Source organism: Bactrocera tryoni, unplaced genomic scaffold (assembly GCF_016617805.1).
Source record: "Bactrocera tryoni isolate S06 unplaced genomic scaffold, CSIRO_BtryS06_freeze2 scaffold_122, whole genome shotgun sequence".
NCBI classification, from domain to species: Eukaryota; Metazoa; Arthropoda; class Insecta; order Diptera; family Tephritidae; genus Bactrocera; species Bactrocera tryoni.
The window spans coordinates 22,132-50,122 of NW_024395837.1; the positions used below are offsets into that span (position 1 = coordinate 22,132).

Below are 27,991 nucleotides of genomic sequence, written 5' to 3' on the forward strand. Positions count from 1 at the left end.
AGGGTTTATTCATCCATTTCATCATTGTGGAAATTATGAGTTGTCCCTCTTAGTTCGTAAGAGTAAGAAATTATATTTATTTGGGCAGTACACTTATTTTCGTGTTGCCTTTTTTATTCATAATTTCTTACTGACTACATTTTATAATCTTAGTGCTATTTATACTTGTGGAATGCGGCTGCTGTTATCTGCATGCAACTTCTTTGTTGTAATTCGATATCTGTTATCTTGCTAGAACAAAGAGAGTTTTGTTATGCTTATCAGTTTTTCTTTATGGAATTCTGTCTGTTGTGTTTATAATGCAGGAATTTTATTGATTGTTTAGGTTAAGTGTGAAATTTACTTAGGCTATCTTCAGCGTCGCTAACTCCCCTCCTTCTTAGAGCGTCCTCGCTATGCTGCTACAAATTGTTGCTGTTGATGATTGTAATTTGTATGTCATGTTATCGATATTCGTGGATTCATTGAAGTGTATCAATTTAGGGCCTGATTTATGAATGTTGTTCCAAGTATGCTGGTAATCTGTCAAAATGTATCCATTCTCTAGGATTTGGAGTAGACCGTTAATTTCGTGAATTGTTTCACATTGTGCTGGATTATCATTTAGTATTTTGATAGTGCAATTATCAGAGGATTCTGATTTACAAATAAAATTGCTGAAAAAGTTCTTGCATTTTGAAAGCCTTTGATAATTATTATATTTTGCTATCTTAGGATCTAGAATAATTTTACCATGCTTATGAGCTAAAGGGGATACACTAAATAATCTACATTTAGTTTCGAGTACTGGGTATTTGTAAATTGTAATTATAGCCTGTTCGAAATAACAAATACGGGTGTCAGAATATTCCAATATATTGATTAGTGAAGATCCAACTCCTCATGGTTTATTAAATCATGCACATCATTCAAATTAGGTGTGCCAGAGTAAACATTTTTATTTTTCGCGAAATTAATAGTATAAGTTTTTGTTTGTAATTCGTTATAAATTTCTCCTATTATTAAATTCTCGTTTATTGCTTTAGGATCGAGTGTTTCATGAATTCTTTCAAACTGTGAATTAATGCTCTTTCGTTTATTATTTCTTATTAGCATACTATTTGAAGTTTTTATTTCGATAAGGTCGACATGATCTGGTGTACTAGTTATAAATTTAAGTACAGAACCAAGAAAGTTAAGAGATCTCGTGGGCCTATAGAAATTTAGCATAAGTTGATTTTTTAATGTTTCTATTTTATTAATTAAATAATAAAATATTATATTGTGTTGATCAGTCGCGCTACTCGCTTTTTTCCAAGTGTATTATCCCGCGTAATATATGTTAGTGAGAGTGATTATAATTATCTGAATCTACCTGAATAGCATTATAAAATGAATGCATCAGGAGAAGATGAAGACAACGAATATGCAAAACATAAATGGCAAAGCTTTTCATTCAAAAATGGAAAACGTTCAAACAATAAGTCTCCTAAATTCCATCAAAAGAAGAAAGAAATTCTCATACATCCAAATAGATTTGACCTCCTAAGTGATGATGAAGACACTTTTCCGATCGCTGAAGAGGATGTGACAGTGAATGAAACAGAAGTGCTGAATGCTCCAAAACCACCGCCGTTGATTATACCAGGTGTTTTTAAAATGAGTGAAATGATAAACTAAAAATAAAAGAAGGATGGGGTCATGTGTAAAAGTTCACGCAAGTGAGGAAAGTTCTCTGATCGCCATTCACTTGGGAGTGGCCAAAAACGATTCTTTTACATGTGACTCAAGCAGCTCACGACTTCCCGTCTTTGACCAAGTATCCTCTGGGTAGCCTAAGAACATCCGTTCGAAGGTGAGCTAAAGTGAGAAGGCGAAACATCCCCTGCATAGGGTTGTGCGCTGGGTTTGGGACCCGCCACGTAAAAAGCCTACCCAAATTAAAAACGACAAACAGCCTCGGATGAGAATCCCCTCTTTTGATGACGACCATGGCAAACGAAATAAGGACAACGATATCAGGGCATGCACCTGGAATGTCCTGTCCCTTAATTGGGAAGGTGCCGCTGCCCAGCTGGTTGATGTCCTCGTGAAAATAAAGGCTGAAATCACCGCCGTCCAAGAAATGCGATGGACGGGACAAGGACAGAGACGAGTAGGTCCTTGTAACATTTACTACAGTGGCCATATAAAGGAGCGCAAGTTTGGTGTGGGATTCGTGGTGGGAGAGAGACTCCGTCGCCGAGTACTGTCATTCACTCCGGTGAATGGACGTCTAGCCACAATCCGCATCAAAGCGAGGTTCTTCAACATATCGCTGATCTGCGCCCACGCTCCGACGGATGAGAAGGACGATGTGACCAAAGATGCCTTTTATGAGTGCTTGGAACGCACTTATTAGAGATGCCCCCGCCACGATGTCAAAATCGTGCTTGGCGACTTTAACGCCAGGGTGGGCAAAGAAGGTATATTTGGCACTACGGTCGGTAAATTCAGCCTCCACGAGGAAACATTCCCAAATGGGTTGAGGCTGATCGACTTCGCCGGGGCCAGAAATATGGTTATCTGTAGTACTAGATTCCAGCATAAGAAGATTCATCAAGCTACCTGGCTGTCTCCGGATCGAAAAACTACCAACCAGATCGATCATGTTGTGATAGACGGAAGACACGTCTCCAGTGTTTTAGATGTGCGTGCGCTCCGAGGTCCTAACATCAACTCGGACCACTATCTTGTTGCAGCCAAGATTCGCACCCGCCTCTGTGCAGCAAAAAACGCACGCCAACAAACACAAGGAAGGTTCGACGTCGAAAGGCTGCAATCACAACAGACTGCCGAACGATTTTCTACTCGGCTTGCACTCCTGCTCTCTGAGAGCACTCATCAACAACTCGGTATAAGGGAACTGTGGGACGGCATTTCAAACTCCTTACGTACAGCTGCATCCGAAACCCTTGGTTTTCGGAAAGTGCAAAAGAACAACTGGTACGACGAGGAGTGCCGCGCCCGCAGCGGAGAGAAAACAGGCTGCCTACCTCGCAACGTTACGATCGACCACAACACGTGCGGGATGGGATAGATACCGAGAATTGAAGAGGGAAGCGAGACGCATCTGCAGACAGAAAAAGAAAGAGGCCGAAATGCGGGAGTATAATGAGCTTGATAAGCTGGCCGACAGGGGTAATGCTCGAAAATTCTACGAAAAAATGCGGCGGCTTACAGAAGGTTTCAAGACCGGAGCATACTCTTGTAGAACCCCCAAAGGTGATCTAGTGACCGATGCCCAGAGCATACTTAAATTATGGAGGGAACACTTCTCCAGCCTGCCGAATGGCAGAGAATGCACAACGCCAGGAGAAGGCGAACCAGATTCCCCAATCGATGACGATGGAGCATTGCCCGACCATGAAGAAGTTCGAATAGCAATTACCCGCCTTAAGAACAACAAAGCGGCGGGGGCCGATGGATTACCGGCCGAGCTATTCAAACACGGCGGCGAAGAACTGATAAGGTGCATGCATCAGCTTCTTTGTAAAATATGGTCGGACGAAAGCATGCCCAACGATTGGAATTTAAGTGTGCTATGCCCAATCCATAAAAAAGGAGACCCCACAATCTGCGCCAACTACCGTGGGATTAGCCTCCTCAACATCGCATATAAGGTTCTATCGAGCGTATTGTGTGAAAGATTAAAGCCCACCGTCAACAAACTGATTGGACCTTTTCAGTGTGGCTTTAGACCTGGAAAATCAACAACCGACCAGATATTCACCATGCGCCAAATCTTGGAAAAGACCCGTGAAAGGAGAGTCGACACACACCATCTCTTCGTCGATTTCAAAGCTGCTTTCGACAGCACGAAAAGGAGCTGCCTTTATGCCGCGATGTCTGAATTTGGTATCCCCGCAAAACTAATACGGCTGTGTAAAGTGACGTTGAACAACACGAAAAGCTCCGTCAGGATCGGGAAGGACCTCTCCGAGCCGTTCGATACCAAACGAGGTTTCAGACAAGGCGACTCTCTATCGTGCGACTTCTTCAACCTGCTCCTGGAGAAAATAGTTCGAGCTGCAGAACTAAACAGAGAAGGTACCATCTTCTATAAGAGTGTACAGCTGTTGGCGTATGCCGACGATATTGATATCATCGGCCTCAACACCCGCGCCGTTAGTTTTGCTTTCTCTAGGCTGGACAAGGAAGCACAGAAAAGGGGTCTGGTAGTGAACGAGGGCAAAACGAAATATCTCCTGTCATCAAACAAACAGTCGTCGCACTCGCGACTTGGCTCTCACGTCACTGTTGACAGTCATAACTTTGAAGTTGTAGATAATTTCGTCTATTTAGGAACCAGTATTAACACCACCAATAATGTCAGCCTGGAAATCCAACGCAGGATTGCTCTTGCCAACAGGTGCTACTTCGGACTGAGTAGGCAATTAAAAAGTAAAGTCCTCTCTCGACGAACAAAAGCCCAACTCTATAAGTCGCTCATAATTCCCGTCCTGCTATATGGTGCAGAGCCTTGGACGATGTCAACAACTGATGAGTCGACGTTGCGAGTTTTCGTGAGAAAAGTTCTGCGAAAGATTTATGGTCCTTTGCGCGTTGGCCACGGCGAATATCGCATTCGATGGAACGATGAGCTGTACGAGATATACGACAACATTGACATAGTTCAGCGAATTAAAAGACAGCGGCTACGCTGGCTAGGTCATGTTGTCCGAATGGACGAAAACACTCCAGCTCTGAAAGTATTCGACGCTGTACCCGCCGGGGGAAGCAGAGGAAGAGGAAGACCTCCTCTCCGTTGGAAGGACCAAGTGGAGAAGGACCTGGCTACGCTTGGAATATCCAATTGGCGCCACGTAGCGAAAAGGAGAAACGACTGGCGCGCTGTTGTTAACTCGGCTATAATCGCGTAAGCGGTGTCTACGCCAATTAAGAAGAAGAAGAAGAAATGATAAACTCTATTGCTAGTCTAATTGCCAAAAAAGATTTTAGATATAAGTCGTTAAATGATGGCCAAATTAGAGTTATCATAAATGATATAGATTCTTACAGAAAAATTTGAAAAATATTTAGACAGTGTCAAAGTGTGTTTTCACACGTATCAACCTAAACAGGATCGATCATACAGAGTAGTCATAAAAGGTATTCACTTTTCCACTGTTTTGGATGAAATAAAAAGTAATACATTATTACTTCATTGGGTCATAAAGTAAGAAATGTAAGTAATATTAAAAGCAGGATAACTAAGCAACCGTTAGCAATGTTCTTTGTTGATTTGGAGCCCAACGCTAACAATAAGGAAATTTACGAGCTTAAACATTTAAATAATGCTATTATTAAGGTAGACGCTCCACGTCAATCTAATGACATTATTCAATGCTATCGATGCCAGGAATTTGGGCATACCAAAACTTATTGTAAACAAGTAAGGAAGGGCTAAGTTCGGGTGTCACCGAACATTTTATACTCTCGCACGATAAAATGATAATCAAGATTTCATTATCCGTCATTTACATATTTTTCAAATACCGTATTTGTGTAAAGTTTTATTCCGCTATCATCATTCGTTCCTAATGTATATACTCGTATTATACAGAGAAGGCATCAGATGGAATTCAAAATAGCGTTATATTGAAAAAAGGCGTGGTTCTTAACCGATTTCACCCATATTTTGTACATGTCATCAGGGTGTTAAGAAAATGTTACATACCGAATTTCATTGAAATCGGTCTAGTAGTTCCCGAGATATGGTTTTTGGTCCATAAGTGGGCGAGGCCACGCCCATTTTCAATTTTTAAAAAAAGCCTGGGTTGCAGCTTCCTTCTGCAATTTTTTCGTAAAATTTAGTGTTTCTGACGTTTTTTGTTAGTCGGTTAACGCACTTTTAGTGATTTTCAACATAACCTTTGTATGGGAGGTGGGCGTGGTTATTATCCGATTTCTTCCATTTTTGAAGTTGATATGAAAATACCTGAAGAAAAGGACTCTGTAGACTTTGGTTGACATAGCTATAGTAGTTTCCGAGATATGTACAAAAAAATTAGTAGGGGCGGGGCCACGCCCACTTTTCCAAAACAATTGCGTTTAAATATGCCCCTCCCTAATGCGATCCTTTGTGCCAAATTTCACTTTAATATCTTTATTTATGGCTTAGTTATGACACTTTATAGGTTTTCGGTTTCCGCCATTTTGTGGGCGTGGCAGTGGCCGATTTTGCCCATCTTCGAACTTAACCTTCTTATGGAGCCAAGGAATACGTGTACCAAGTTTCATCATGATATCTCGCGTTTTACTCAAGTTACAGCTTGCACGGGCGGACGGACAGACGGACGGACGGACAGACAGACATCCGGATTTGGACTCTACTCGTCGCCCTGATCACTTTGGTATATATAACCCTATATCTGACTCTTTTAGTTTTAGGACTTACAAACAACCGTTATGTGAACAAAACTATAATACTCTCGTTAGCAACATTGTTGCGAGAGTATAAAAACCGTATAAATGCGTTAAGTGTAATTTAATGCATCCTACTAGTCAATGTAATAAATCCAAAGACACATTCTATATGTGTACATTGCTTACAAAACCATACAGCGAATTACAAAAAGCTGCGCTGTTTACCAACAACTCGTTCGAAATAAACCGCTTTCTGCAAGCATTACAAAAGAGAACAAACATATAACAACAAAACTTCCTAGCTTAGGTAATGGGTTACCTGAATCAAATTACACTAACAATGTGACAAATAACAACACTGAGCAGACTTATGCTAATGTATTAAAAAGTAAGGTTATAGATAAACAAAATGAGAAAAATTAACAAACTACGATGAAAAAAATTGAAGAGCTACTAGCAAAACAAATAAAATTAACAAACACTCTACTTAACATGATGTCTCTACTTATTAATAAGTTATGCAAATGAACTTAAGATTAGCAATATGGAATGAAAATGGCTTATCCCGTCACGCTCAAGAAATTGAAATATTTTTAAATGAGAATTATATTGACATTATGCTAGTGTCAGAAACACATTTCACAAATAAAACGTTTTTACGAATTAAAAATTATGATATAGTCACTTCTAATCATCCCAGTAACAGGGCTCATGCTGGTTGTGTTGTTTTAAGTAAAACTTCTATCAATTATGTTGTCTCCTGAACCAATTCAAACACCTTCAATACAAGCTGCTGGAATAAAAGTTAAAACCAACAATAATGATGTATATATTTATGCTTTGTACTCACCACTAAGACACAACATATCAGCTTCTGAATTCGAAAGCTTCTTTAGCGGTCTCGGTCCGAGATTTTTTTGTAGGAGGAGATTACAATGCTAAGCATCCCTGGTGGGGCTCACGTATTCTAAACCCAAAGGGTAGAGAGTTTCTACAAATGCATTATAAAGAATGAATTTAAAAACTCTGTAAAGTGGTGAGCCAACCTGGCAGCCAAGTGATCCATTGAAAATTCTGACCTCTTAGATTTTGCTGTATATAAAGGTATCCCAACTCAGCTTTTAGATGCGGTTAGCTCAGAAGAATTAAGCTCTGACCACTCGCCAATTATTGTCAGCTACAACACATTAATCAATATTAAACCACGAAAATATTCTGCTTTAAGCAACAAAAGTAAATTTGCATATTACAAGACTGCTTAACTCAAAATATAGTACTTAACACCTCTATTAAAACTTCAGCTGAACTGAATGATACAGTTGAAGGTTTTACAAACTTAATTCATGAAGCTGCTTTTGCTGCTACTCCCCAAAAGAGGAATGAAATCCCGCCTCACAACTCATTTCATGTGTCTACAGAAATTAGAGCATTAATACAGAATAAAAGACGTTTACGAAAAAAATGGCAAACCAGCAGAAATCCAACTGACAAAACTATTCTAAACAAGGCCACAAAGGAGCTGAAAGAAAAATTAGCTGATTTCAAAAATAAATCGATATCCGAATATATTGCGAGTTTAAATTATAGAAATAATGAAGACCATAAGATATGGAATGCTACAAAATACATAAAACGGCCTAAAAAAAGAAATGTACCTATCAAAGACATAGCATGTCAAATGTCTTTACCACTGAAGCATATTACACCCGTACTGAAATCGAGAAATTGTCTAACAAGAAAGGTCAAGGATCCGACAAAATTGATGCAAAGTAGCTGCAAATCTTACCTAAACAAGTAAGGAAGGGCTAAGTTTGGGTGTGAACGAACATTTTATACTCTCGCATGATAAAAAAGTGATAATCGAAGATTTCATTATCCGTCATTTACGTATTTTTCCAAATCACCGTATTTGTGTAAAGTTTTATTCCGCTATCATCATTGGTTCCTAATGTATATATTATACAGAGAAGGCATCAGATGGAATTCAAAATAGCGTTATATCGGAAGAAGGCGTGGTTGTAAACCGATTTCACCCATATTTCGTACATGTTATCAGGGTGTTAAGAAAATGTTACATACCGAATTTCATTGAAATCGGTCTAGTAGTTCCCGAGATATGGTTTTTGGTCCATAAGTGGGCGAGGCCACGCCCATTTTCAATTTTAAAAAAAAGCCTGGGTGCAGCTTCCTTCTGCAATTTTTTTCGTAAAATTTAGTGTTTCTGACGTTTTCTGTTAGTCGGTTAACGCACTTTTAGTGATTTTCAACATAACCTTTGTATGGGAGGTGGGCGTGGTTATTATCCGATTTCTTCCATTTTTGAAGTTGATATGAAAATACCTGAAGAAAAGGACTCTGTAGACTTTGGTTGACATAGCTATAGTAGTTTCCGAGATATGTACAAAAAAATTAGTAGGGGCGGGGCCACGCCCACTTTTCCAAAACAATTGCGTTTAAATATGCCCCTCCCTAATGCGATCCTTTGTGCCAAATTTCACTTTAATATCTTTATTTATGGCTTAGTTATGACACTTTATAGGTTTTCGGTTTCCGCCATTTTGTGGGCGTGGCAGTGGCCCGATTTTGCCCATCTTCGAACTTAACCTTCTTATGGAGCCAAGGAATACGTGTACCAAGTTTCATCATGATATCTCGCGTTTTACTCAAGTTACAGCTTGCACGGGCGGACGGACAGACGGACGGACGGACAGACAGACATCCGGATTTCGACTCTACTCGTCACCCTGATCACTTTGGTATATATAACCCTATATCTGACTCTTTTAGTTTTAGGACTTACAAACAACCGTTATGTGAACAAAACTATAATACTCTCGTTAGCAACATTGTTGCGAGAGTATAAAAACCGTATAAATGCGTTAAGTGTAATTTAATGCATCCTACTAGTCAATGTAATAAATCCAAAGACACATTCTATATGTGTACATTGCTTACAAAACCATACAGCGAATTACAAAAGCTGCGCTGTTTACCAACAACTCGTTCGAAATAAACCGCTTTCTGCAAGCATTACAAAAGAGAACAAACATATAACAACAAAACTTCCCTAGCTTAGGTAATGGGTTACCTGAATCAAATTACACTAACAATGTGACAAATAACAACACTGAGCAGACTTATGCTAATGTATTAAAAAGTAAGGTTATAGATAAACAAAATGAGAAAAATTAACAAACTACGATGAAAAAATTGAAGAGCTACTAGCAAAACAAATAAAATTAACAAACACTCTACTTAACATGATGTCTCTACTTATTAATAAGTTATGCAAATGAACTTAAGATTAGCAATATGGAATGAAAATGGCTTATCCTGTCACGCTCAAGAAATTGAAATATTTTTAAATGAGAATTATATTGACATTATGCTAGTGTCAGAAACACATTTCACAAATAAAACGTTTTTACGAATTAAAAATTATGATATAGTCACTTCTAATCATCCCAGTAACAGGGCTCATGCTGGTTGTGCTGTTTTAATTAAAACTTCTATCAATTATGTTGCTCCTGAACCAATTCAAACACCTTCAATACAAGCTGCTGGAATAAAAGTTAAAACCAACAATAATGATGTATATATTTATGCTTTGTACTCACCACTAAGACACAACATATCAGCTTCTGAATTCGAAAGCTTCTTTAGCGGTCTCGGTCCGAGATTTTTTTGTAGGAGGAGATTACAATGCTAAGCATCCCTGGTGGGGCTCACGTATTCTAAACCCAAAGGGTAGAGAGCTTTACAAATGCATTATAAAGAATAATTTAAAAACTCTGTAAAGTGGTGAGCCAACCTATTGGCCAAGTGATCCATTGAAAATTCCTGACCTCTTAGATTTTGCTGTATATAAAGGTATCCCAACTCAGCTTTTAGATGCGGTTAGCTCAGAAGAATTAAGCTCTGACCACTCGCCAATTATTGTCAGCTACAACACATTAATCAATATTAAACCACGAAAATATTCTGCTTTAAGCAACAAAAGTAAATTTGCATATTACAAGACTGCTTTAACTCAAAATATAGTACTTAACACCTCTATTAAAAACTTCAGCTGAACTGAATGATACAGTTGAAGGTTTTACAAACTTAATTCATGAAGCTGCTTTTTTGCTGCTACTCCCAAAAGAGGAATGAAATCCTGCCTTACAACTCATTTCATGTGTCTACAGAAATTAGAGCATTAATACAGAATAAAAGACGTTTACGAAAAAAATGGCAAACCAGCAGAAATCCAACTGACAAAACTATTCTAAACAAGGCCACAAAGGAGCTGAAAGAAAAATTAGCTGATTTCAAAAATAAATCGATATCCGAATATATTGCGAGTTTAAATTATAGAAATAATGAAGACCATAAGATATGGAATGCTACAAAATACATAAAACGGCCTAAAAAAAGAAATGTACCTATCAAAGACATAGCATGTCAAATGTCTTTACCACTGAAGCATATTACACCCGTACTGAAATCGAGAAATTGTCTAACAAGAAAGGTCAAGGATCCGACAAAATTGATGCCAAAGTAGCTAAATGCTTACCTAAACAAGTAAGGAAGGGCTAAGTTTGGGTGTGAACGAACTTTTTATACTCTCGCATGATAAAGTGATAATCGAGATTTCATTATCCGTCATTTACATATTTTTCAAATACCGTATTTGTGTAAAGTTTTATTCCGCTATCATCATTGGTTCCTAATGTATATATTATACAGAGAAGGCATCAGATGGAATTCAAAATAGCGTTATATCGGAAGAAGGCGTGGTTGTAAACCGATTTCACCCATATTTCGTACATGTTATCAGGGTGTTAAGAAAATATTATTTACCGAATTTCATTGAAATCGGTGAAGTAGTTCCTGAGATATGGTTTTTGGTCCATAAGTGGGCGACGCCACACCCATTTTCAATTTAAAAAAAAAGCCTGGGTGCAGCTTCCTTCTGCCATTTCTTCCGTAAAATTTAGTGTTTCTGACGTTTTTTGTTAGTAGGTTAACGCACTTTTAGTGATTTTCAACGTAACCTTTGTATGGGAGGTGGGCGTGGTTATTATGCGATTTCTTCCATTTTGGAACTGTATATGGAAATGCCTAAAGGAAACGACTCTATAGAGTTTGGTTGACACAGCTATAGTAGTTTCCGAGATATATACAAAAAACTTAGTAGGGGGCGAGGGCTACGCCCACTTTTCGAAAAAAATTACGTCCAAATATGTCTCTTCTTAATGCGATCCTTTGTGCAAAATTTCACTTTAATATCTTTATTTATGGCTTAGTTATGACACTTTATAGGTTTTCGGTTTTCGCTATTTTGTGGGCGTGGCAGTGTACGTGTACCAAGTTTCATCATGATATCTCAATTTTTACTCAAGTTACAGCTTGCACGGACGGACGGACGGACGGACAGACAGACATCCGGATTTCAACTCTACTCGTCACACTGATCACTTTGGTATATAAAACCCTATATCTGACTCTTTTAGTTCTAGGACTTACAAACAACCGTTATGTGAACAAAACTATAATACTCTCCTTAGCAACTTTGTTGCGAGAGTATAAAACGGAATTATGTTGCTAACACTTATATCTAATTTTTTTTAAGGCTTAACTATTCCTTTACCCAGTGGAAATGTGCTGAAATTGTGATGGTGTCTAAACCAGCTAAATCTGAGAACGAAATCACCTCATATAGACCAATCAGTTTGTTGTCTCTATTCTCCAAAATATTTGGAAAAATATTTTTGCGCAGAGTATTGTCAATACTAAAAGAGAATAAGGTGATACCTGAACACTAATTTGGGTTTCGTTACAATGCCACCGTGTAATTAATCACATTATTGATGCTTTAGAACGTAAAGAATATTGTTCAGCTGCGTTTTTAGACATACAACAAGCATTTGATCAAGTTTGGCATCATGGTCTACTATACAAATTAAAAAAAGTATTCTCCTCTCAAGTATATCTAATTCTCAAGTCCTATTTAACAAGCAGGTCGTTTTATGTAAAGATAAATGACGATACGTCTGACATAAAATAATGTACATAAATGCAGGAGTACCACAAGTAAGCGTTCTTGGCCCTGTACTATACACCATCTTTACATCTTATATTCCAGAAACTGAAAATGTATTATATATTTATACTTATGCTGATGACACTGCTCTATTGTCGTCAAGCCAGACGCCAATTGTAGCAAAATTTAGTGCAAAGAGAATTGAACAAGATAGAGACTTGGTTAGATTGCTGGAAAATGAAAGTAAACGTGAGTAAATCTGTACACGTTTTATTTACATTAAGGCATTTTTTACATAACGTTTTATTTACATTTATTTAAATGGCAATACTATTCCTAAAAGTGATAGCGTTAAATACCTCGGCATGCACTTGGACAAACGATTAACTTGGAAACAGCACATACAAGCCCAAAATAAACAATTAAAATTAAAAACCAAACAACTTTATTGGCTAAATATTGAAATTCTACAAAGATACCAATCGAAAACTCTAAGATTAATTACAAACGCGCATTGGTTCATAACAAATAAAGCCATTCATTCAGATCTGAATATACCTTTTGTTAAAGATGAAATTAAAAGATTTAGTTCAGCATATTTGCACAGGATAAGTTATCATGACAATCCTTTGGCAGTCATGTTATTAGATGATAGTAATGAAACTATTAGACTTAAAAGACAAAATGTTCTAGATCTCCCATTTAGGAATTAAGTAAATGTTTAATTATATATGTTACTGCGATATTAAATGTATAATTAAAATTTTTATATAAACATTTGTATTTAGAACATATTGTTATATTGCATATTGTTTTTGATCTCATGGGAGACCAAAAATATAAGTCAAATTATGGTTTTGTTATCAAATTTGCTTATTATTTACTAAAATAGATTGCAAATAAAATGTATATAACAAAAAAAAAATAAAAAATTACTTAATATTTTTGTTTCGGGCTGTTTTTCTAAATTATAAGAAGATCTCATTATGTCTTCATAGGGCGCAAGTATTTTTGATAAATTTGAAATATGATATAGAAAGGAACTATTTTTATATATGTATGCGGGGTCAGTTTCTACGAGAATATATAGTATATTTTGTTACTTAAATCTATTATATTGTCCCATAATGCGATAGGGAAAAGTAAAAAGAAAATTATTCCGTACATGCCTTTACTCTTATGATATCCTTATGGATTACCTATCTTTTATTAGTCGTCACAGTCTTTCCGTTATCTTTTTTTACAACGTGCTCCGCGTATTTTCTTACGTTCTTATTACGCCTGTGCGTCTTGGAAAATATTACGTCACCTGGATTATGGTTCAGCTGCTTTCGATTGCGATTATGATGACGCAAGACTCTTTCCTGGTTTTGTTGTATTCGTTCTTGGATGTCGGGATACCCCCTTTGATGATAAAACACGGCCTCGGGTTTCTCGTTGGTAACGGAATGTATGGTTTTGATGTACTGCCGAACAGCTTCAAAAAATTGGTCTTCCGGTGCTGAATTATTCTGGTCAGCTAAAACTTTCGCGATTTCAATAATTGTACTGTGCGTACGCTCAACTTGTCCGTTTGTAGTAGAATGGAGCGCTGACGTTTTTGTGTGCGTTATTTACATACTATATTTGTATTTACATATGCTTGTAAACGATAGATCGTTATCAGTCATTAAAAATTTTGCGTTTGGGTACATTTGTAAAAGAATCTCGTCGACGTATTTGTATGTTTCTTTCCTTGAACCCTGCCAACCATGAGCGGGTAAAAAACCAGATAATCAGTGGGTAAGAAAGTGGGTAATCCATAGGGTAATCATGTGTACTTTAAGATAGGCCGAGCGACAATTTTACCCAGTCACGTACGTATACATGTGATCATACATCTTTGTGGCGCTCATTCAGCAGTGTCATATAAAAAAGTATATCTGTCCTGCTCTAATATCCCCAATCGACGGCTGATGCAGGGTTGCATTTTCTCTTTTTAAATAGCTGATGCAGGGTTGCATTTTTTAATTCCTACTTTTAAAATTTAAAAGAAAACTTTTTAATTTTTAAAATTTTTATTTTATTTTATTTTTTACACTTTTACATAAAATTTATTATAATTTATATGTAAATAAAAATATGTTTAATTTAAAAAAATAATTAATATCTGAAAAAAGATTAATTAAAGAAAGGAATTATTACAACCTGAAAATAAAAGAGTGGAAAAATATTATAAAAGACAAATACCTGAAAATAAAAGAGTGTAAAAATGTTATAAAAGACAAATACCTGAAAATAAATAATAATTACATTAAATTTTAATATCTAAAAGAAAAAGAAAGATTAATTGTATAAAATGATAATAATATCTGTAAAAAAGATTAAAATTATCTGAAAGAATAAAATATATTAAATACAAATAGGATTTACTCTGAAAGCAAAGATTAATTAAATAAAAATAGTGATAAAATCTGAAAAGAAAGAATAATTAAATAAAAATCATAATAATACCTGAAATAAAAGAATAATATTATCTGATTATTTAAAATATAAAGCAAACATTTGTTTTCACATATTATTGTGGATTGTGCAGGCCGCCTTAAACGCATAAACTATATATGTACATATACGTATGTATGTATGTATTTATTTTTGCGTACCTATTATATTGGACTGCGCAGTCCAATTTCAAAGTACACACACTTTTTTCATATACTTAACAATTGATATTTGCCGCTTCTGATGATATAGCTGCTGCAGCTACTTCCAATTTCCAATGCTATAAACATAAATAAAGTAAACATATTTTCAAAATATTGTTAAAAACTCACATAAAATGCATTTACTTACCTTCTTGTTGTACGAGCCTCCTTTACGATAGTACGATCACGAACGACATGCGTCTTTCAATCGTTTTTTTTTTATTACCCTTTTTGGGATTTTCTATTGTCACTATTAGCGGCCTTTACACGGTCACACATGCTCCCGAACATGGCATGATGCAAAGGTTTGACGTTTTCGTTTACACGGTCATGTATGTTCGTGAACTTCATTTTTGTTCAGCTTTCAACGAGTAAACATGGCACGCGCATTAGTGGCAGCTCTTCTGATTGAAGATATTTTAGAAATGGAGGAAGAGCAAGAAATTGCAAAAAGTGGCAAGAAAAAACGAATTTGGGTGCAAGATTGGCGTAAGAAAAGACCAACACGCTCGCATACAAATTTGTTAAAAGAACTAGAAATATCTTGCCCACAGCATTACAAAAACTTTCTTTGCATTCTTTTTCTTTCCAAAATTGCTCGTTCATGCGCGACACCATTCCTGCATGTCTTTTTTTCGACTGAAAAAATACACTGCGTGCATCATGCAGCCCTTTACACGGTCACACATGTGTGACACACCAGCAGAAAAATTAAACAAGTTTAAAAACTTTGAACATGCGTGACAAGCATGTTTTTTTCCCTTTACACGATACAACTTGGTGTGATGTCACACATGCTGTCCCGCATGTGTGACCGTGTAAAGGCCGCTATTCAAATAAATCAAGAGATGAAAGAAACTTTTTTCATCGCATTTAGGTAAATAAAAAATAACCCGCAAATGTGCGTTGGTGTTAGTGTATAGAGACAAAATGTGTAGTTGTATTGGAATATTTGTTACAAGCGGGTAGCCGTGGTTCGCAGGGTTGTTTGGCGTTGGTGCGGAACCAATTGGTTGTTTGTTTGGTCGGCGTTCGTACATTATTTGTTTGTGAGACAGATTTCACAGTCTTGTACTTCTTTTTTACAAACGTTACTTATGTTTGGCTAGTAATATTTTTGGGAAATTTCCTGTGCATTATTTTTGTAGTTTCTGTGTGCACGTCTATGTGTGTCATTTATGATTTGTTTTTGTTGTTCGATGTCGGTTATGTCGTCAAACATGTTATGAGTTAGAACGATAGAGGCATTGAAAAATGTATTGATAATGTCTGTTTCGACGTAAAATAATAATTGTTCGTCTATTTTTATAGCGTTTACTACTTTTGGTTTGATTACATTTTTTAATATGTCCAATAGCTCAGTTTTAGTGTTAAAGAACAGTGTATGTCTACTGTAATAAAAAATATTTTGCGATGATATTTAGGTTGTTTCCCATCTGATTGTTTTTGATAATTTGATTTTTAAAGCTATTTAATGGTTGTTTTACACGTTTGATTTTTTGTATAGGGGAGCTTTGTGCTGAATGTTGGGAATTATCAGAATTAGATGTGTTATTAACTTGTTGCCGAGAAAGTGCATCAGCGACCACATTCTGATGTCCGGATTTGTAAACGATTTTTGCACCACATTCTTCAATGATTTTTTTCCATCCTTTTAATTTTGTATTGGGGTTTTTTTCTGATATGGAGAATATTAGAGATTGTTGGTCGGTGCATATTGTTAAATCTGCTATACCATACAAGTAGTTACGTAGTTTTTGTAGTGACCACACAATTGCGAGTAGCTCTTTCTCATTTGTGGAGTAATTCTGTTCTGTTTCACTGAGCGTTCGTGAAATAAATGATATGGGTTTTTGGTTTTGAGATAATACGACTCCTATAGCGTAATTGCTAGCATCTGTGGTTAATTCGAAAGGTTTGTTAAAATTTGGTTGGAAGAATTCAACCTGGGCTTGAAGTTCTTCATTTATTATGTTCAGTGCTTATAGTGCAGGTTCGTCTAAAGTGATTTTTATTTTTGCACTTTGATACGCCACCGTTCTCTCCTCTCTTGTTCATCGGTACCTTTTTTTGCGACTGTCCGAATGGGAGAGTTATACGGACCTTTGCTGTGTTGAATTATTTCATTTTCTAAAAGTTTGTTAATTTCTTTGGTAATGAAATCGCTATCCGACATAGGGTACGAATATTGCTTGGTCCAAATAGGATCTTCGGATTTCGTTCTAATGGTAGCTTGTACCGTGGTAGTATATGGTAGCACTTCATTTGTGTCTTCATTTCTTTGCATAATTTCTTCGCTTTCTGCTCTATATCTTGGCCTATATTTATAACTGAGCTTATACCCGAAAAGGTTAATCTCTGCTTTAACTGTTCTAAGTCCCTGTTCGCCCAGAAGCATATCAAATTCTTCTAATGCATCAGTTTCAAAAAATGTAAGGAAATTATCTAACACTGATATTATTTTTTTTTTGATTTTGATATTGAGAAACCATTAAGAGTCTTTACTTTTGTAGGTTTGATTGGAATAGACTCACCGATATTACATTTGATACTTATGTAATTGTTTGTTACTCCCGTGTCGATTAGGATATTAACTGCTTTGCCTGTATCCCTGCAGTGGCGTTGAAGACACGGCAGTTGATTCACTCGCTTGAGAAAAACAAAGCCTGTCTAATATTCATAATCGTCACTTTGTTTTGTAGCAGGTGATCGTAATTCATCGCCGCCATGTTGTGGTGTGAGAGAGCCTAGTTCTTCTTCGTGTATTTGGTTTACTCGTTATATCTTCTCTGGTGCGTTGTAGTTACGAGATGAAGGATTTTGGTGCCTCTTCTGTGGATCTCCTCGAATTGGGTTATTTGGAGGTAATCCTTGCATTTGACGGTTATAGTTGTTTTGTAAAGGTGCAGCGTTGAAGTTGGTGGGTCTTCTGTATTGCCGTGAGGAATCTACGTCCATTGTTTCGCACTGCGGGGTGGGTGCACTCTGTGTATATGGCACTTGCACGTTTGGTCTATATCTTCGCTGATCATCGCGGTATCTTCTGTTTTGAATAATGTGGGATAATGTTGCTGCTTGGGTGCACGTGATTCTTCATGATATCTTCTGTTTTGAAGGTGTTGATGTGGTATATTGTATTTCCTGTAGTCATCGTACTGAGGAAAATCGAATTGCAATTTCTCGTTGTCGTAGTATATCTTACTTGCGATGGCGTAGGCGGTTTCTAAATCCATTGGATTGTGGCTGTAGAGGGTGCCGCTTGTATACTTGCTGTTCGAGCCATGAATAAACGTTCTGACGGCTTCTTGATTCGCATACTTTTGCATTTCTGTTGGGTCACCTGAGCTTCCTATTTCAATTTTTGTTAGAGCAAGATTCAATGCCCTGCTGACTTCGCAATGAAATTCCGCCAGCGTAAGTTTGTTTTGCGTAATCCTTTTCATTTCGTCTAGTAAGATGTAAAAGGGTCTCTGGTCCGCATACGTGTAGTCGAGTCGATTTATGATTAAGTAGCAGTTGAACTTCGTGTTGTGGTTGATTAAAATATCGGCTGCTTCTCCTTGAATTTTCGAATGCAATATCGAAAGTGCGGTATAATATGTCGTGGTTGTGGAATATTCTTTTATGTTTTCCATGCACGTCCACGCACGTTTTCTCCAGGATCTGTATTGATATATATTGCCCGTGAAGTCTGGCAATGCTTTAAAAATATACAGGCTAATCTGCATTTCGTTGATTATATTTGGTTTGCAGTCCTCGTGCTGATCCGTAATTGTCACATTTGATGGCAGACTGTTCTCCAGGGTAGCCACTCTTTGTTGGTTCTCAGTTAGAGATGTAGTTAAAGCAGTAATTTGATTTGCAATCTCCTGTGCAGACATCTCGAAGTTGATGTTTAATAAGGGACGACTCAAATTGAACAGTTTTTGTCTCTTTTTATGAGATTCCAGCGTGATTCCGATGTTTATCGGTGCTGCTTCCAATTTTTCAGGAACTTATTTTTTTCCTTCTTCAGTAACGTGGATTTTGGTTTCATCCCTTTATGTCAGGATATGGCAGGATCAGTTCAAACGAAAAGAACGGTTGAGCACCCAGTTAACAAACTGTTGTTTGTCGCGAGTAAAAGAAATTATATTTATTTGGGCAGTACACTTATTTTCGTGTTGCCTTTTTTATTCATAATTTCTTACTGACTACATTTTATAGTCTTAGTGCTATTTATACTTGTGGAATGCGGCTGCTGTTATCTGCATGCAACTTCTTTGTTGTAATTCGATATCTGTTATCTTGCAAGAGCAAAGATAGTTTTGTTATGCTTATCAGTTTTTCGTTATGGAATTATGTCTGTTGTGTTTATAATGCAAGAATTTTATTGTTTGTTTAGGTTAAGTGTGAAATTTACTTAGGCTATCGTCAACGTCGCTAACTCACACAGTACTATTACTTAAGCCCCTTCGCCACGTCAAGTCGACCAACGTTAAAGGAGCGATGCGTAGTACTCTCAAGAGTAGTGTAGAATGTGGATTATGGAGAGTGTGGGGAAGGTTGCGTATCAGTGTTGTGAGTCTGAGTCGATATTTTGTGCTAGTGTGGTATGTATTGTTTGTTCAGGTCGAGGGATGATGGTCGTTTTCACATCCCAGCCCGCCTAGGCGAGTATTTAGTCTAGTAACCTCTGAAGCTGCTGTAGCGTGGCTACTTCGTTGCTGAGGCTTGCTGGAAGGCGGGATTGCCGCCTAGTCAGGGGCCTCGGGTTCAATGTTGTATCGCGATGAGAGCCAAAAACCGGAGTCCTCCTTACGGAATATTGGCCTTTGCTCTTGCGGTCGCGGGGATCGGCTCATAGCATTACGGTTGCGAAGGGCAAAAAGACTCCCAAGGAAGGGTCCGGCGATGTGGTGTAGCAACGTTTAATGGTGACGTATGCGTATCTGGCACTGATAGCCTGTTGTACATTTCCGCGTGAGATGGGTAGGCGCCAGACAATTTAGGCAATGGCCATGCTGAGGTGTCATTCCCGTGAAGTGCCACAGTGTGGCAACCGATGTCGGCTACGACATAGAGCACATTGCATTTATTGTGGTTCTGAAGTCAGTGGTTGCGTGTTGGTACAGCTCGGTGAGCTGCAGGGGAGATAGTTTTTCTAGGCCCTGCTACTAGTGTAGCCTTAGAGCGTTCAACACTAACGGTCGAATGAACACTGGGCGTTTGGGCAGTTGGCATATCCATTTTTATCTGTTTAGAAATGTCCATGTAATATATATTCACATGGGCGTAGTGCCACTTAATGTGGTACAAGTGAGCCGTCATGTGGATCAACTCTTTTTTGTTTTTTCTTGGTTTTTATTGCTAGTGGGTTATTTTGAGCCATAGTAAACCTTCTCTATGCGGTCAAGCCGCCAACGGGTAGAGGGAACAATCGCCATTGATTAAGACACAATTTCCAAGCATAGGCGGATTTTCTTGTGTTTTCCATCGGTACCTTTTGTGGAGGTGCTTTAAATAATCTTCTTTTCATCGGCGACGAATGGAAAATGCTTTAAGAAAATTCCCTGCGTGTGGACAGTAAAGTCTGAGTGATTTTGCGAGAGTAAGCCGAAAGACCGTGAGTTGAGAACGGGTTCAATTCTTGTTAACAATATGGTAAATTCTTTATAATTTAATTTGTGGTTGTCAGCTGGCCTTTTGAAATGAGATTTTAAGCTTTTAGGTTTAGAATAATACGAGAAAGCGAAATTGAAAACATGCAGCTTTTTATGGGTATTATGTACTTATGTATATACATACATATATATTTAGTAAATTTGTTTTTTAATTATGTATGATCCGTTTCAGGATAAGTGTATATGTATGTTTGTATTCTTTTCTTTGTTCTTGCCTCTGTCTTTTGCTTACTTTTCTGAAGCAATCCTGCTCACAGCTTAATAAGCTGAAGAGGTATTGCCAAAATAATTTGCAAGTGAATGCTTGAATAGGGGCTAGGCCAAGTTTTCGCTCAAATTTATATATTTTAGGCACAAAGACACACTGTTTTAAACAAAACACGCTTTCTTATTTTTATTGGTATAACTCACATATTGGCCGATATATGCGGTACAAAATTTATGTTAGGTATATGGGGTCCAAGGAAAGTATTGGTCCGATTCAACCGATTTTAGACATACAGTCAAACCGTTATAACAGAAGGAGTCTAAATATTCGGTACCTAAGAGCTCGAATGGTTTCTATTGGATTTAAACAGTTTTTGGTCATAATGTGGCACACACTAAGGACATGGTTAGTGCAAAGTTTTATTCCGTTATATTAATTACGTCTCGATTTGTATACTAGAAGCAGAACGCATCAAGTGGAATTTAAAATTGTGCTATATGAGAAGTAGGTGTAGTTGTTGTCCGATTTCGTCCATTTTCACAATATGACATAAGAATGTCAAAAGAATAAATTTTGTGGAAATCGGTTTGACGGGTCCCATGATATAGGTTTTTACTAAAAAGTGGGCGGTGCCACACCCATTGTCCAATTTTCACACCGGCTCTCATAAAGCTCTTTCAACAGTACCGTTATATATGCAGAGAGTGAGCGAGCCATTTTTTCACCGTCATTAGAAGCTCTTATAAGATTTGGGTTCAGCAAATTTGTTTACTGTAGCTTAAGTGATTAAGGAGATATGTTTATTAAACTTGTTAGGGAGTGGGGTCACGCCCACTTTCTCAAAAAAAATTTCCACAGGTGCCCCTTGCTAGTGTGATCTTCAGTACCAAATTACAGCTTTACAGTGAACTTCTCCAGAGAAGAAATATTCAAAAATAATATAAAAATAACTTTTATTTTTTAAAATATTCACGATTAAAAGTTTAAAAATTTGCACTAATAACACATGGTATTTCTCTATGTTTCACTAAATTTTTTCACGTTTTTCACTCTGTATATTTAAATATACACTCTAAACATTGAAAAAAGTTCACATTTCACTTTTATTTTGGTATATTTTACCTAAATTTATTAATTTAAAAATCGCTTAGCACACTCATTGTCGAAAAGGTTAGATTGTTTACAATTATGAGGAAAACAAGCCTTGCCACATCTTAAGCAGCAAATATGTAGGATTTTTAACAATTTTTCTTTGTTTGCTTTTTCGCGTGATTCTTTTTTCTATATTAACTATAAAAAAATTCTTCCTACATATGTATATGTGTAATATGTGATTTATGTGACTGAAGCACTTTCGCGTAGTACTCCTTTCTGCGTTGGCGGCCTTCGGCCGCGCTTTAAAAAAATACCCGGGGTGACTGAAGTACTTTCGCATAGCACTCCTTTCCGCGTTAAAATAAAAAAAATATATTGAGTTTCGTTATAAAGTGGTTATATTTTTTGGTTATCTTGCACTGATATTGAAACAAAATTTGAGTTTTCGTTATAAAATGGTTAAATTTTGGTCATTATATCTGTCAGCGCTTTCCATTTATTTTTGATAATACGTTTTTTTGTATATTAGGTGACAATATATGTATATAATATTATTGTATAATATTACTGTATAATATTACTTATTAGTTTATTAAATTAAATAAAGAACATATCCACATGAATGGATAGAGGGATTTTTGGGAAAAAAGGCATTTCAGCGAATTTCCTTATTATCACATGGCAGCGCTCCATTTCGTCGTAATTTTTAGCACACACATGATGTTCACTACGAGTGTAAAATGTAATTTTTAAAATAAAGATTTCTTCGGTAAAAAGACTGTTAAAAGTGTAAAATGTGGATTTATTTAAAAGTTTATAATTCAATTTAATTAATTTGAAATGAAAAATGTGAGTAAAGTGTGTAAAGAGTAAAATGTTTGATTTTTGGGAATTTTTGAATTTTTTTTTTCGAATATCTCGTAAGCTAAGCGTTTGCGGTACCTATAACCCTGTATATTTTTTAATCAGGCGGACTTCCTCTTTCCAACGGTACCTTCAAATCGCGTTAGTTATGGCACTTTATATGTTTTCGGTTAATGACGATTTGTGGGCGTGACAGTGGTCCGACTATGCCCATCTGCGAACTCGATTTTTTTTTGTACTAGAAGTCCTACCAATATTCATAAAATGGGCTAAATCAAATGAAAACCCCGTTCACTACTAAAAACGCGATAAGTATAACTAAATGCGCCAGAAACGCAAAAAGTTGCCGCTGGGATGGTATCAAAAGGCTTTATACGGACCGTGGTAAAAATTGTAGGATGAGCGTGGCACCGCCCACTTTTTGGTAAAATCCCATATGTCGGTACCCGACCAAACGGTTTCAACAAAATTAAGGGAGTGGCATTCTTTTCATATTCCTTCAGCACGATGTGAAAATAGATGAAATCAGACCACAATCACGCCTACTTCCCATATAACACAATTTTAAATCAAGAAGTAATTAATATAACGGGATAAAACTTTGCACGTATAATGTCTTTAGTGTATGCCACATTAGAATCAAAAACTGTTTAAATCCAATAAAAACCATTCAAGCCACTAGGTACCGAATATTTTGACCCCGGTACCTACAGTTTACTTTTGATCGAAAATGTCGGTCAATGCGTGATATATATAACTGAAATTAAAGGATTATCCTTTTCTTATAATAGTATGTCTGTATATCTAGAATGGGTCCAATCGGAACAATACTTCCCTTGGACCCCATATACCTAATACAAAAATTTTCGAACCTCGGGTGACTTTGTATATGCAGTAAAATATATGAGTTATCTCAATGAAAATAATAGAGCGTATTTTAATCATAACAGAGTATCTTTGTGTTTCAAATAAATAAATTTGAGCGAAAACTTGACCTAGCCCCTACATAACTAATATCACGGTTTTCGAACATACAGAAAACTTTACTCTATATAATTAGTTTTAGACCTTAAAGTATTTCCCCGGCTTTATTTTTGCAAGTAGCAGTAGCATAAAATGTTCGGTTTCACCCAAACTTAGCCCTTCCTTATTTGGTTTTACTTGAGGAGAAAGTTTCAACGCGCCCGACGGTCCAATTCTGATAGGCTGTCCCAGCTTAGGTATGAATTTAGTTGTGCGGGTAGGGAATATAAGGAGCTGCTGTTGAAAAGCAAAGAGGAAGAGTGGAGGAGTTTTGTGAGAGAGAATAGGAACGACCCCTGGGGTCAGGTCTATAGGATCTGCCGGGGTCGTAGGAGGGAGGATATCACCTCTCTTCGCGTCGGTGACACTCTGTTGTCGTCGTGGAGAGAGTGTGCGGGGGTTCTGTTAAGTGCGTTCTTTCCTAGGTCGGTGGTGCAGGTACCTCAAGCACAAGGGGTGCCAGTCCCTCCATTAGATGATGGGGAGTTGGGATACGCCTTTGGCCTGGTTAGGTCTAAACGGTCCCCAGGTTTTGATGGTTTGAAAGCTTATGGAAGTTCATTCCGGATTACCTGGAGGCCATTTATAATAAGTGCGTCTGGGAGGAATACTTTCCACGCGAGTGGAAAAGTGCTAGAGTTGTTCCTCTCCTGAAGTCCCCTGATAAGGTCAGGAGCGATCCTCGATCTTATTGGGGCATCAGTCTCCTTCCAGTACTTGGAAAAGTGCTGGAAAGGGTCATGGTGGAACGGCTTCAGGAGCTAACGCGGGGTATGTGGTCGGATAGGCAGTTTGGGTTCAGGAAAGGACGCAGTATAGAGGATGCGTGGTTCTTAGTACAGAATGTTGTTAGGGAGAATGTCAACAAATATGTCCTCGGCATATTTGTTGACTTCAAGGGGGCGCTTGATTACCTAAGCTGGGATCGAGTGGTGCAACGGCTGGAGGAGCTTGGCTGTCCGGAAATTACTCTTTGGCGGAGTTATTTTTTCGACAGAAAGGCCTCTCGTGTCGGCATGAATGGGAGTGTGGAGATCGGAGTTGTTCGAGGCTGCCCGCAGGGTTCCATCTGTGGTCCATATATTTGGAACTTTATGATGGACACTCTGCTTGGGCAGCTCGAGCCACTCTGTAAATGTTGTGCGTATGCGGACGACCTTCTTCTTATGGTCGAAGGACGCTCGAGGTCTGAGCTAGAGCGGGCGGGAGGAGATCTCTTAGAGATCGTTAATTCTTGGGGTTTAGGTGTGGGGGTCGACATATCGATGGACAAAACGGTGGCAATGCTGCTGAAAGGTAGATTGTCATCGGTCGTCCACCGATTGTCCGTGTGAACGGGGTCAGCATCAGATATGTGACGCAAGTCAAATATCTGGGACTGACCATGAGTGAAAGGATGTGTTTTACCCACACTCTGGCGAGTGTAAAGGAGCGACTGCAGGCAACTGTAGGCAAAATACGACGGATTTTGAGGAGCGATTAGTCTCGACGTCGTCAGCTGTCCGCACCATATATCGTGGCTTGTTTGTGGCCTGTGCCACTTATGGAGCCCCTGTATGGTGGGAGACAGCCACGACTGTCTGGAGGTCTCAAAACTCCTCTCAATCCAGCGTTGCATGATGCTTGCTTGTTTGCCTGTATGTCGCACCGTCTCTACGGATGCGATGCAGGTCTTGTTAGGTGTAATTCTCTTGACCTGATTGTCATACAGCGTGCTGTTGCATTCAGGTTAAGAAGCGGGTTTGAGTGTGTCATTGCTGCGGAATGACTGGATTTCTGACGATGATGTGAGAGGGAGGGATATCTAGGGAGCAAGAGGCTCCTAGATGATAGGTTAGGTGTAGGTGGCAAGAACGTTGGGACAATAGTCCTAACGGCCGAGTGACGTACGAGTACATTCGGGACGTGGGGGTTCGTTAGATAACCCAGACTTCAGATTTTGTCTGAGTCTGGGTTTCTCTGCTGCATGGTGCATGGGCCTCTGAATGCATTTTTGCATCAGAGGCACCTTTCGGATACGTCGGGGTGTTTTTGTGGGGCGGGTTAGAAAATTGGTCGCATTTGATTGCGGAGTGCCCGATGTACTCGGACATTAGGGATTTGGGTGGTATGGGGATTAGCTGGACTGATGGACAATTAGATGTTAGTGGTGTGATCTCCTCTAGTCGGAATACCGAACAGTTAGGGTCGTTTGCGCGTGAACTGTTTAAGCGGCGAAGGCGGTTAGCTGGACGTTAGGGTTAGTTTCTGTATGATTGGTGTATGTAAGTGATGTGTGTATGGGGTCCAACCCCTGGCCACCAGTCCAGAGCCGTATGGAAGCTCAACTGGTAGTAGTTTCGGCTACGAGGTTCTGACCGGAGACTCTAATTCTTGGTACCACGGGAGCAGTGAGCCCCTTCAGGAGTTCGCTCCAACCTGCTCGTGCGGACTGGCCCCTCGGGGAGTATCGTGGTGGTTGTGGTTAAAACCCAAATCGCGGGAAGAACTGACTTTGTCAGTTGAATGTGGAGTTGCATTGCAACCGGGTGCCGGACCCAAAGCACGGCAGAGGTTTTAGATGGGCCTCGAACCCTACCAAGGTGGTTAGTGTGTCCATTCCACACTGCCAATTGGTACTGAAAATGCTTTGCATTCTCAGGGCGCTGATCAACGCATTGATTTGATCCGCTGTGCTTTTGAGCGCCGTGGAGTAAAGCTGTCGTCAGCAGGTGCCCACGTAAAACACACCGGACGTTGTCAACAGTGACGTGGGAGCCAAGTCGGGAGTGCGACGACTGTTTGTTTGATGACAGAATATATTTCGTTTTGCCCTCGTTCACTGCCAGACCCATTTTCTGTGCTTCCTTGTCCAGCCTGGAGAAAGCAGCGCCGCGCCGTTAGTGCGGGTTTCGAGGCCGATGATATCAATATCATCGGCATACGCCAGCAGCTGTACACTCTTATAAAAGATTTTTCACGCTCGATTAAGTTCTGCAGCGCGAATTATTTTCTCCAGCAACAGATTGAGGAAGTCGCACGATAGGGAGTCCTCTCGTCTGAAACCTCGGTAGGTATCAAACGGCTCGGAGAGGTCCTTCGCGATCCTGACGGAGCTTTTGGTGTTGCTCAATGTTAGTTTACACAGCCGTACTAGTTTTTTAGTCATCGCGGCATAAAGACAGCTCCTTTTCGTGCTGTCGAAAGCAGCTTTGAAATTGACGAAGAGATGGTGTGTGTCGATTCTCCTCTCACCGGTTTTTCCAGGATTTGGCCCATGGTGAATATCTGGTCGGTTGTTGATTTTCCAGGCCTAAACCAGCACTGATAAGGTCCAATCAGTTTGTTGACTGTGGGCTTTAATCTTTCACAAAATACGCTCGATATAACCTTATACGCGATGTTAAGGAGGCTTATCCCACGGTAGTTGGCGCAGATTGTGGGGTCTCCCTTTTTGTGGATTGGGCAGAGCACACTTAAATTCCAATCCTTGGGCACACTTTTGTCCGCCCATATTTTGCAAAGAAGCTGATGCATGCTCCGTACTAGCTCTTCGCCACCGTGTTTGAATAGCTCGGCCGACAATCCATCGGCCCCCGTTGCTTTGTTGTTCTTCATACGGGTAATTGCTATTCTTTGTCATGGGCGGGCAATGGAACGTCTGCTCCATCGTCATCGATTGGGGAATCGGGTTCGCCTTCTCCTGGCGTTGTGCGTTCACTGCCATTCAGCAGGCTGAAGAAGTGTTCTTTCCGAAAAGAACAACTTTGTAAGATCAAAAAGACGCTTGTTGTCTGACTACTTGTCTTATACACACAATCTTAAAAGTTTCAAAAGCAAATTTATCTGATCGTTTACAAAAAGAACCACGGGTTTAATTGCGAAAGCAAATCACGAAACCCAAAATTCGAAAAATTGCCAAGAGACACCATGCTGGTCAAAGGCTCAAAAATCTCAAACGGTGCACAGCGAAACACAAAATGGACTAGTTACAGAACTAGTCACCACCATACCAACTCAAGTTAAGTATAATAAAAACCAATACCTTAATTCAAAATTAAGG

General features: G+C 38.6%; 1 protein-coding gene across 1 annotated transcript in view; it reads left to right on the plus strand.

Moving 5' to 3' along the window:
- The first annotated feature begins 1,371 nt into the window (after window positions 1-1,371).
- Window positions 1,372-27,991, plus strand: part of LOC120780046 — a 37,138-nt gene continuing 10,518 nt past the window's right edge. The window contains exons 1-2 of the mRNA XM_040112319.1: window positions 1,372-1,627; window positions 12,515-12,661. Of these exons, the coding sequence (XP_039968253.1) occupies window positions 1,372-1,627; window positions 12,515-12,661 (403 nt within the window). The remainder of the gene's footprint in view (window positions 1,628-12,514; window positions 12,662-27,991) is intronic.